The sequence below is a fragment of the Bos mutus genome, chromosome 11 (assembly GCF_027580195.1).
Source record: "Bos mutus isolate GX-2022 chromosome 11, NWIPB_WYAK_1.1, whole genome shotgun sequence".
Taxonomy (NCBI): domain Eukaryota; kingdom Metazoa; phylum Chordata; class Mammalia; order Artiodactyla; family Bovidae; genus Bos; species Bos mutus.
This window is the reverse complement of record NC_091627.1, coordinates 79,380,352-79,391,901: the sequence shown is the minus strand read 5'-3', so window position 1 is coordinate 79,391,901 and position 11,550 is coordinate 79,380,352. Positions and strand designations below refer to the sequence as shown.

The 11,550-nt window shown below is 56.3% G+C and overlaps 1 protein-coding gene across 1 annotated transcript; it reads left to right on the top strand.

Annotated features, from left to right (window-relative positions):
• Positions 1 to 1,374: 1,374 nt before the first annotated feature.
• SIX3 (SIX homeobox 3) lies at positions 1,375 to 4,168 on the top strand. The gene is made up of 2 exons (XM_070380163.1): positions 1,375 to 2,168; positions 3,976 to 4,168. The coding sequence occupies exons 1-2, from the start codon at positions 1,375 to 1,377 to the stop codon at positions 4,166 to 4,168; spliced, it is 987 nt and encodes a 328-aa protein (XP_070236264.1).
• Positions 4,169 to 11,550: the final 7,382 nt, after the last annotated feature.

Genomic DNA, 11,550 nt, shown 5'->3' with positions numbered 1-11,550 from the left:
AGATCCACTAGCCCCTTGGGGGTTGTGGGGCTACCGGGCATCTTGGGAAGGGGAAGAGGGCTTTCAGTTGTCTCGACCCAACCTTCTCCACCACTCCTAGGGAGGCAGCTGAAACCTGGGGGAAAACAAAGAGGTGGGCCGCCTTTTATGATGGAAAGGGTACTGTTGTTTCTACTGCTATTTAAAAATATAAGGCAATAGGGGAAATCAAGGCTCCTTGACTGGAAACAGAATTAAAGAGAAACCAGATTCAATGCAGAGGAAGTTGGGGGTAAATGTGGCTGAAGATTTCAGACTAGGGAGGCCAGAGTGGCCTCCTGAGCCCTGGGTCCTGAGATCCGGCTCCCAGGAGCCATATGCTCCCCAAAATTCGAGATCCTGGGGCGCCGAGCCCGCGGAACCAGGGTCGGCGCGCGGTGGGCCCCATGATCTCATCTCTCCTTTCTTTCTCGCCACTATTAGTGCTCACATAGGCAGAAAGAGGCGGCCCGACGTGCACACCGTGTGCAAACCGTGCTGGCTCCGCTGCCCCTCGGCCTCTCCTTGGGGGCTGGCCCCCGGCCTTCATGCAGTGTGGGGAGCCTCTCACCTCCCAACAAAATCCCCCCGTTTAATTGCTCATCCCTTTTAACGACTGTATGTCCATGGCTTGTAAATTTTCTGGACCAACTTCTTTGGGGAAGAGGGGAAAAGAGCTCAGAAACAGTGAGAAACAAGGAGAGAGAGGAAGAGAAGGGGAAGTAGTGAGATTAAGAGTTGCAAAGATTCAAAAAAAAAAAATTCTTTCTCCCCCCTTCTCCCTTTTTCCCTCCTCTCCCCCTCCCCCCACCCCCCCCACTCTGGCTAAGTGGTAAAACCGTCCTTACGTTCTCGGTATTGATTGGCAGGGCTGACAGTGATTGGCAGCGGTTGCCGTGGCAACGCTACAACGACACTCCGCAGACCAATAGAAAAGCGAAACAAAATGTTTCAATGCTGCACTCACTGTGGATTTAGGGGAGATATTATGAGGCTGTTGTCATTAGGGCGATTGCTGTGGAATCGCTGAATCTTGACTCGGCGGTGGTTGGCTCTCGCTCGCTCTCTCCCCCTCTCCCTCTCTCTGTCTCGGGCTCGCTCTCTGCGCGCGCGCACCGGGCCGCTCTCCTTCCTCCCTCTCTATGTGGCTGCGCGGGTGTGTGTGTGTGTGGATGTGTTCGGGGTGTGGGTGTCCCTTACGCCCTTCCTCCTCCCCCTCCTCCTGCTCCCCCCTCCTTCCCTCCTCCGCCTCCCCCCTCTCCTCTCCCTCCTCCTCGTCCCCATCGCCCCTCTCCTCCTCTTCCTCCCCTCTCTCTTCCTCTCCCTGAATTTTCTCCTCTCCTCTCAGGTCAGTCCATGGTATTCCGCTCCCCCCTAGACCTCTATTCCTCCCACTTCTTGTTGCCAAACTTCGCCGATTCTCACCACCGCTCCCTACTTCTGGCGAGTAGCGGCGGCGGGAACGGCTCGGGAGGCGGCGGCGGCGGCGGCGGCGGGAACGGTGTGGGAGGCGGCGGTGCTGGCGGAGCGGGAGGCGGCGGCGGCGGCGGCTCCAGGGCCCCCCCGGAAGAGTTGTCCATGTTCCAGCTGCCCACCCTCAACTTCTCGCCGGAGCAGGTGGCCAGCGTCTGCGAGACGCTGGAGGAGACGGGCGACATCGAGCGGCTGGGCCGCTTCCTCTGGTCGCTGCCCGTGGCCCCCGGGGCGTGCGAGGCCATCAACAAGCACGAGTCGATCCTGCGCGCGCGCGCCGTGGTCGCTTTCCACACGGGCAACTTCCGCGACCTTTACCACATCCTGGAGAACCACAAGTTCACCAAGGAGTCTCACGGCAAGCTGCAGGCCATGTGGCTCGAGGCGCACTACCAGGAGGCCGAGAAGCTGCGCGGCCGCCCGCTCGGCCCGGTGGACAAGTACCGCGTGCGCAAGAAGTTCCCGCTGCCGCGCACCATCTGGGACGGCGAGCAGAAGACGCATTGCTTCAAGGAGCGGACTCGGAGCCTGCTGCGGGAGTGGTACCTGCAGGACCCCTACCCCAACCCCAGCAAGAAACGCGAACTGGCGCAGGCCACCGGCCTCACTCCCACACAAGTAGGCAACTGGTTTAAGAACCGGAGACAGCGCGACCGCGCCGCGGCGGCCAAGAACAGGTCAGTGGCGGGGACCCCGCGGCCTGGCTACCATCTCCGGGGACGGGGAGGGGGAGATGGATGGAAAAGAGGCGTGAGCGGACAGGAGGCAGGAGGCGAGCGGCTGCCGAGCGCACGAGAAGCCTAGACCTCTTGGTCAGTTTGGAGAAAGTTTCCGCTTGCATGGGAGCGCGGAAGAAGGGCGAGCGTGGACGTATGGGCTGTTTTTGCCCCGAAGGGGCTCTTGTCAGTGTGGAGAGTGTATGAGGTCCTGAGTGTCCATAACCTCTGGGTTGGGTCCTTGGGAGCCTTAGCCCCGCGCTGCACCCGCACCAGCCTTATCAGCCCGGGATCCGGCTCTGGGCTCCACTGGAGCCTGCAGACAGGGAAGGAAGGAAAGAGCTCCTTGCCACCTGGCTTTTACTTCCACGCACTGCAAAAACCCTGGGAGGAATCCACGAACGTCTGGGAGAGGAAATTGAACTGGGTCCCTGCCACAAAGGGGAAAGGCCGGGGTGGCCACCGTGCAGCAGGCCTGTTCCCAAGGCGTTGCAAGTTGTCTGACCAGCAACTGGAGAACCAGGCTGGGAGTGGAGGGGCCGTGGGTGTCGGTGCAGCCCTCCTGCCTTAGCCAAGGAACATGCCGTTGGTCCACTAAGTTAGGGAATAAGCAGAAACAGAAGTTGCCTTGCTGCCCCAGCAAGTTGGCCACAAAGTCACAAAGTTGCACTGGGCTTGACCTGTCAGCAGAGCTGGGCCTGGGGGAAGTAGGGAGAAAAATAAAGTGGAGAGACACTGGGGAAGGAGAGAGTTGGGTGAAACCCCTAGGGAAAGCCTGTATCCCGGGCCTGCCTGGGTGTGCCCTGGCCTAATGCACTGCAGGGAGCCAGGCCGCAGCTGCTGACAGCTGCCAGGGCTGCGGGTTGGGTGTGAATCCCTGGAGGGAGGGAGTGTTTTCCGGTTTAGGTGGCCCAGGCCTGAACCTTTGGCCCTCTCACCCATGCCTGTGGAGCCAATTTTTCGTCCGATGAGGGCAGCGCCCAGGACCAGGGGAAGGCCTCCTTGTGGGGAGAACTCCAGAGACACTAGGTACCGGCAGCCTGGAGGGGTGAAGGGGCAGCCAAAGACGGCTCTACAGTCTCCTCCTGCCTCCTCTGTCGCCCACTTTCTCTCTCGCTCCTCTTCCCCCGCTTTTCTGCTCCCAGCTTCACCATTTTCTCTTCCCCCGATCTTGCGCTCTGCTCAGGGATCCAGAGAGCAAAGCCAAGCGGTCCTCCACGGGAAGATCTCCAGCGGGCGAGCATCCTGCAGCTCTGGACTTGTGCTTGGGGGAGCTGAGGCAGGAGTCAGGGAGGGGACCTGTCTGCTCCAGGGACAGCCAACTGAGTCTGAAGAGTCCCAGGGGCTGGGGAAGTAGAAACATCCTGCCTCTCCCTGACTTCTGCCCCTTTGGGGCTGGGCCTCTTTCACAGCAAGCGCCCAGGCCTCCCCAGGCGGCCGGCCTGGGGTTGTACCTCTTCCTCCGAGGCCCGCCATGATTTAGGAAGCTTTGGGAGACCCCAGAGAACCCCGGGGAAAGGGAGACGGGAGCCCAGACCGCGCTGGGGGACGCTTTGCTGCGCTCGGGGTCAGCTAGGCGTAGCAGGAGGGGGATGAGCGTAGAGAGCGGAATCGGGGGCGGTGGCGAAGGCCACTGGGTTGGGGAAGGCGGAGTAGCACGGGGGCGGCAGGCCCGGCTCCCGGCGGCGCGGGCTTGGGATGGAGGCTTGTCGGAACCGGGTCTTGGGGCCGCTGTGTCAGGGCGTGCGCCGTTTTCTGTCTCCCGCAGGCTCCAGCACCAGGCCATTGGACCGAGCGGCATGCGCTCGCTGGCCGAGCCCGGATGCCCCACGCACGGCTCAGCAGAGTCGCCGTCCACAGCGGCCAGCCCCACCACCAGCGTGTCGAGCCTGACGGAGCGCGCGGACACCGGCACCTCCATCCTCTCGGTAACCTCCAGCGACTCGGAATGTGATGTATGATACCCAAGGCCGCCCTCCTCCCCTCTCCCCGCTCCTTCCCCTCCTCCTCCTTGACTGCCTCCTCTTCCTCCTCCACCCCCAGAACAAACCGAAATCAGGATACACAATCATACACACACCTAAATACACACACACTTCCACTCCAGCCAAAAATATATAAAAACCAAGAAAAATAACAAGTTAAACGCAAACCATCAACAACTCCCAACCACCATCTACCACCACGGCCACCCCAAAGGACCGCGACAGCCAACAGACAGTCACAAGCGCTGATACGGCGGGCAGACAGCATAAAAGAGGTGACAATTGTATACTTTCTAGGACAAGCACCGCTTCTCCTTTCGGTTCCCACGGACCCGGCACCCCACCTGCATGACGATTTATTTGTATCTGGGAAAATACTCCCTAGTTAAAAACGATTAAAAAAGAGTCGACTATACAAAAACCGACCGCCACCACGATGACAAGACGACAAAAGCAAAACAGACAAAAAGAGAAGAAAAAAAACCCGCCATCTCCGTTCGGAATTTGTAAAAAAAAAAAAAGAAAAAAGAAAAAAGAACTCCTCCAGAGGGAAATAGCAAATGTTTCTCGCCTTTTGTTGCGCTCTCTCCTTTTTCCTCTCTTGCTCTCTTTCTTTCTCTGTTTTTAAGTCCAAGTATTGGTCAAACAAAATGCAATCTTCTGTTTTTTGTTCAGCAGACAATCATTTTCTTGTTAAGCACCTTTTTCTCTCCACTCTGTCACTGCCTGTGTGGGTACTGGTTATAAATGTGGAAAAAGAATAGTTATGACTGTAACAGATTTTTATTTTTATTTCAAAATTTTATATGAATTATGTATATCTTAATGATCGGTCATTTTCCCAGTTTGTAATATATGTGTAGAAATTGCCTGTATATGATATTGCTTTTTCTCCTCTCCCTTTCTCTTTCTTTCTCTCCCACCTTTTTCCTCCCTCCCCACTCACCTGTCTCTTTCCTTTTTGGGGTTCCCCTCCCACTCGATGTTCCTGGCGTCGACTTGGCAGTCAAGGCGTGGCGTGGTGGGCTGGGTGAGGAAGAGGGACCCTGTCGCTTGCAAAGCGGAGAGTGAGACTGTAGTATTCTTATGCAAAAGCTATTTCAAGTATTTCTTAGCTGCTTTGGAGGTATCTCTCACTCCCCGTAGGGCGCTTTTACTGTTATCTTAACTGCGTGTTTATCTATATGTAAAAACTTTCTAAAGCAAATACAGTATTCTCCATTTTCTTATCACTCCCCGGAGACTGGTGTTTTTGTCCACCACTGTGCCGCAGCCCTGGGGTGCAGCGGCCTGGCCTTTGCTTCCACTCCCACTACGCAGCCACTGAAGCTGGGGTGGAATTTTAAGGCTGAATCTGAATTTTTTCCTGGAGAAGGGGAGTGGGTGGAAAGATGGGAACAGGCCCGTTGGAAAAGACCCAAAGCCAAATCCTGAGAGAAAAGGCAGAGACGGCACAGGGAGAGGGGTCTACGGCCAGTTTCTTTAGCACCAGATGCCAGGCCTAGATCCCCAGGAACTGTAGCCTTGTCTTGGCCCTGGTGGGTCTTTGGGAGCGAGTTGGTGTCTTTTGGTTGTTACTTTTTTTTTTTTTTTTTTTAATTTAAAGGGGAAATATACAAGGTCGCCAAATGCAAGCATAAATCTAGAGTGGAGCTGATAGGTTTTGTCTTCTTTACGGGGGGGTGGAAGTGGGGGGACTACTGTAGGCTGGGTGAGGATGTAGTTTGAGGAGTTGAGGGCCTAGAATCAGGATGGAACCCCTCCTTACCACCTGTGTGTGCATCTATGTGACTGTATGACTTGGCCTTATGGCTGTCTGTCTCTTTGAAATTTCTGTCTTTTGGGATCAACTGGAGTCTCTCGAACATTTCAGAGTTAGGTTATACTTTAAATGGAATCTGCCCTCTGCCCCCCAAATCTCTGCATTTTGCCAACCAGGTTCCTTCTGACCCCTAGCCTCCCGCCCTGCACAGGGTGGAGGGGTGAGGGTGGGGGCCCACGGCTCCCTGTGATAGCCTGGCTGGGTGCCTCTGCCACTCTGGTACTCTGGGCCAGGTTGATCTGTGCCTGAGGAGGAGCCAAAGAGGTAATTTCTGAAAACTTGCCTTCACTTGAAAGTCCAATTTCCAGAGCAAGGAGGATTAAGAAGAAACGTGCCTGGAATTTTTGCGCCAGTTTCCAGACTAATTTTGATTTCTGATTTCCTTTTGTCCCCATCCTCGGCAGTACCATGGTGTTGATGTGGGGTGGGCTTTGCCGAAAGGCAGCCAGGACAGGAGGTGACCTGCGTGCAAGTGGGGCCTTGTGCACCTAGGGCTCTGGCTTGTGTGGAGAAGGTTCCCCACCTGCATCCTTACTTAGAATCAGGACACTATGACCACAACCACCTTGAGAGCTTCCAAGTTCGAAGGCCTGGCATGCCAGTATCAGCATCTCTACTTGTGTTCACTGCCGGGGGGTGGGGGGGGGGGAGGGCGGGGGAGGGAATGTGCCTCATGAAGTTATATTTCAGGCAGTAGTGGCCCAAGTGGTAGGCATCTGGGGAAAGGGCTGTCTGGATTCTATTCAGCTTGGGCCTCGGATGAGATGCACAGAATAATGTCTGGGGTGAGGGGCTCTGTCTCCTACTATCATTTTCAAATGGCCTGTCACATACCTGACCCAGACCTTGGGCCTGGAAACCCAAGGCGCGGCTGCTTCAGACAGTGTCTGGATGTGTCTGGATGGACCCTACCCAACAGACCAATTAGAAGTGATGGGTGGACAGAAAGACTGGGTGCTGCTGGAGGATGACCCCTCGAAAGGCCTTGACAGGTGGCACTAGGGAGCAGATGCCTTTTTAGATGGGGACAGGGGGCAAACCAGTGGAATTAAAATGCTTCCTTCTCTCAACATAACTGGCAGAGAAAGCATTTGGGCATTCAGCTCCCACTCCTCCTTTTCCACTTTATCCTCGGGGTCCCAGGCCCCACATGGTGTCACCAGCCAGCTATCTGTCTTACTATCTCTCATCTGCCACTCTCCTCTCCTCATCTCTGCTAGGTCTGTACAGATACCAGTACTCCACTCTGCACTGTCTGATCTGACCTTACCTATGGGTTCCCTGCAGGCCAGGCATGAATGCTGGCTGTGAGTGGTGTGGATGTGTGTAATTCTGAAAGCTGATTTCCACCATTCAGTCAAGTTCTCTATATAAAGGTGTGCATGTGTTGTGATGTTTGATGTAAAAGTGTGTACACTGAGTCAGTGCGTGCCCTGTGTTTTCATGCCTATTGCCTATAGTGTAGGTATTTTGGGGTGGCTTGGGCAGTTTCTGTGTCCCTAGTTCTGCAAGGAGTGGGTTAAATACACCTACAGGATGCTGTGTGTACAGGAGTCTCTGTGCAGTGGACAGGTATCTTGTGAGTCTTGAATCTGGTGTGGACATGTGTGGGTTCCCTTGTTCTAGTCAGTCCATCAGGCAGCTGCCCACCCCTAATCCACCTTCCTGTCTCATTAAGGAATGGGAGTCCTGGTGGGTTGTCTTTGACCAGAGGGTGGAGGGAGCCAGGCTCTTCTACTCCCGAAGTCCACCCTGTACCCTGACACGTTTGGATGTTACACTGAATTTGGCCCCTGCCCCTTTAAATATTAGAGAGAGAGGGAAAGAGACCCCTTTCTGGCCGGATCTCTCCTTTAATCGGCTGCTTGCCCCTTCTCTATCTGGGTCCCTCAAAGCCACAGCCAAGGCAGTCAATGTCCCAGGGGTCGCAGGGGCAGAGCTCAAGGGCAAGGCCTGGCTGAAGCCCTGCTGGGGAAAAGCCATCACAGCACGAAGTCTCTACCACCTGGGAGTGTTGCAGATTGTGCCCTGGCAAGGGGAGTGTGTGTACTTGCTCGGCAGACTGGGTAAGCAGGACCCAACGTCCATCCGCCCTCCGCTGTCTGGACCCGTGGCAGCCCAGGGGCCAGCTGCACTCTGGGTGTGCCGTGGCACACGCTGCCCTGGGTGCATCCTGCCCGAACTCAGTGCACTTCCCCTCTGGCGCCCCAGCCAGCACACTCAGGCTGGAAAGCTTCCCTGTGTGCATAGGCCTGTGGGGGTACCTGTAGCTAGGGTGTGATGGGCTTAAAGAAGAACTGCCAATTTGGGAAGATTTTCTTTATTCCTGCCCTCCTCAAAGAAAACACAATGGCAATCTGGGATGCACTGGAAACCTGAACTTGCAGGGTGGGATGCAAAACCAGGAAAATCTGTATCAAAGTCATTGACCTCTAGAAGCTGCCTGCCTGAGGAAAGATAGGTCATTCCACCTCCTTTCCAGCCTGCTCACCTCTCCCTCCCCAGCCCTGCCCCCAGCTCTGTCCTGAGCCCCGACCAGGCCCCTCTTTTGGCCCTCCTGGATCCTGCGGAATCGACTGCCCAGCGCCAGTGCAGTTGATTATCCCTGGCGAGATGTACAGCTGATTAAAATGAAATGACCTGGAAGCTGCCACGGTGCAGAGTGGGAATGCTGATCAATAGTGGGATTGGAGACACAAGAGCCTGGCTGGCCTGGGATTGGGGTTGGAGGCCGTGGGACTAGCCAGGGATGGCTGGACTTGCATGCACAGAGGGCTCCAGTGATCACTGGGAGGGCCAGGCCCAGGCCTAGGTGAACCAACTGGGGTAGAACTCAAACCCTAGTGTGGGCTGTGGTGGTAGAGTGGCTCCTTCAGCTTCTTCTGAAAAGAGAATGGGTTAGCCTGGAATATGGACCCAGCTCATCGCTCAGGTCGCTAGAGATCACAAGTCTGTGGTGCCTTGGGACTTGGCTTTTCCGAGCAGGGGCTGTCTCTCTCTCTTCTCTCTCTCCCTCTCTTTTTCTGTCTCCTTCCCTGCCTAGGTCTTTGTGCGGCTGTTACCTGAGGCACCCACTGCCACCTTGGGGAATTTCCCTGGAGCTCCCCTAACCCCTTTACCCCCAAGAACTGCGCTGAGATGTCCAGCCCCCTGGGATGCTTGCCCCAAGTTCTTGGGCTCAGGCCTACTCAACTTCCCACTGCCTGGGCCCCTTCCGGCCCCAGCTGAGCTGAGCCTCCACTGTCCCAGTGCCCTGGCCAGGCGGGTGTCTGGCCTATGGGAGGGCAGGAGGGAGTCGGGAGGAGGGGAGCAGTGCTAGCCGGCTCTGATTTCTCCGGTCAGCTGAGCACAACTTTCCATTCGGGTGTATTCATGCAGGGGCTGATTGAGCTGGCTGTGTTGGGCGGGGCTCTACAGGAGCAGGCAGGCACAGCCAGCCTGACAGAGGCTACACCACACACACACACACAATTATCTACACAAATATACCACCCACCCCCCATGTTAGGCACACAGCTCAACTCCAAGCCATGTCATCCAAATCCAGTAGAGCCCTCTCCCTTAGGCATCCGCGTGCCCTGAGAGAAGTTTCCCAACATGCATAAACCTTCCCAACACAACACAGGGCCTGCCTGCCTTTCTGATTTCCTCTTTAGAGATTCCATATCGGTTCTCAGACACAAACACAAGAACCCCTCATTCTCCTCCCCTGCAGGCACACTCTCCAGGGTGTGCTCACTCCAAACTGCACAGATGCACACAAACATGGTCAGTTTCATAACCGCATCCTCCTATGGAGCGGTCCAGAGCAATTCACACCGCAAAAGAAACACATCTGCATACAATAGTCTTTACATCAAGAACATTTGGCATGGAGCCTGGGATGCACAGTGGACTAGGGCTCACCCAAAGTTCACATCAGAGAAGAAGAACAGGTGAGCGATCCATACAGTCAGAGAACACAGCCACCACACATCCACCAGAAAACACATGGAGGATACACAGAGGAACCCTTCAGACATACAACATACATGCGGCAACCCAAAGACACAATAGAAATGCCACCGGGAGACACTGCAACCTCCAAACTTCAGTCTGACTCCAGGTACTTGAACACCACCCATTTGCCCAACCTCACCCACTCTCGCCGCACACGCGTGCACGCGCGCGCGCACACACACACACTCAGCCTTCCCACTCTCCTCCGCAGAACAGAAGCAGGGTCTCCACTCCCTGCAACATCTCCCCACTTTTCACAGAGAAGCCCATGACGCTCACGGATTTATACACACACTTTTTTTCGGAAAAGGGAAGGGCCTTAACCTGCAGGAGTCTAACCCTTCAGACACTGAGGATGTTACAGAATGTGCTGGCAAGGAAGGAAGGCACACGGAAAGTTACAGATACTTGTATGCATAGCCTCCGGCTCTCACTGCCGGACTCGGGAGAGCCTCTCCGCGGGGCTGGAGTCGCTCTACAGACCTCCAGAGCGCAGGTGTTCTCCCCTAGGAAAAGATGGGCTTGGGGCCAAGGATAAGTTCTTGGACCTCTAGAGGTGAAGCGGGGGGAGTGCACTCAGCCCAGAAATCTCAACGGGTCTGAGGGGACCGAGGCAAGGCCCAGCGGGGAGGGGAGCCCGGCGGTGTCCGGGGGTAACGCGGTCCTTGGAGTCTGGGAGGCTGCCGCCTGGCTCTGCGGGATGCTCTCCGCTCCTCTCCGGCCCGCTCCCCCTCCCAGCCTTCTTGGCGCTCTCTGGCTTCGGGCCTTTGTCCCGGCTTTTCTGGCTCGGACTCCGGCTTTCTTCTTTCAGGCCGCTGGGAGGCGCTGTGGCCGAAGCCCCAGCCTCTCCGGGCCAGACGCCCCAGCTCCACAGCCTCGCCCCAACCTTCCCCCGGGGGATCCCCGCGGTGCTGGGCCGTCCCGGGAGAGGGCCCGGCTGTACTTGGGGAGGCAGCCTGGAGCCCTTCCAGGCCGGCAGTAGCTTTAGTTTGTTGGGTTTTGAGATGACTATTTACCATCATAACTAATTTGCGACCTTTATTAAACAAATTCCTAGCAGGGCCCCTTGATGACTGAACGCGCTGCTAATTAAGGGCGTGCGCGCCTCTGGCTCGGTAGCGCCGCGCCGCCGCCTGCCGCCTGCCGCCTGCCGCCTGCCCCCGCCAGGTCCGGGTCCCACTGGCGCCGCAGGGTCAGGTTGGACTGGGGGGCAAGGAGGGACCGAGGTACACCTGCGGATTTTTGGAATCCAGGCCCTGGCACCAGGGCCTTTGAGATGGAAGAGGCTCTGATTCCACGGAAAGGAAAAATTGAAGCTCAGAGAGGGCCGTGGCTACTGTCACACAGCCGGCCTGTCCCTTAACCCCGTCACCCTGTGTCTCTAATGCCCAGCCCCCGCCCCCCACCCCCCCAGGCTTCCTAGCCCGTGCACTCCGGGTAGCTGAGGAAATACTTTCCTAAGAACCTTAGGTGGGCGCAAAAGATGAGGAAAAATGGGAGAGAAAGGAGTTGGGAAGGCCCAGGGGCAGTGGCCCTA

Excerpts from the sequence above, each read along its gene's own strand:
- SIX3 (XM_070380163.1), top strand. The coding sequence starts at position 1,375 with ATGGTATTCCGCTCCCCCCTAGACCTCTATTCCTCCCACTTCTTGTTG. Across the intron at positions 2,169-3,975 it reads GCCGCGGCGGCCAAGAACAG|GCTCCAGCACCAGGCCATTG; the intron begins GTCAGTGGCGGG and ends TGTCTCCCGCAG.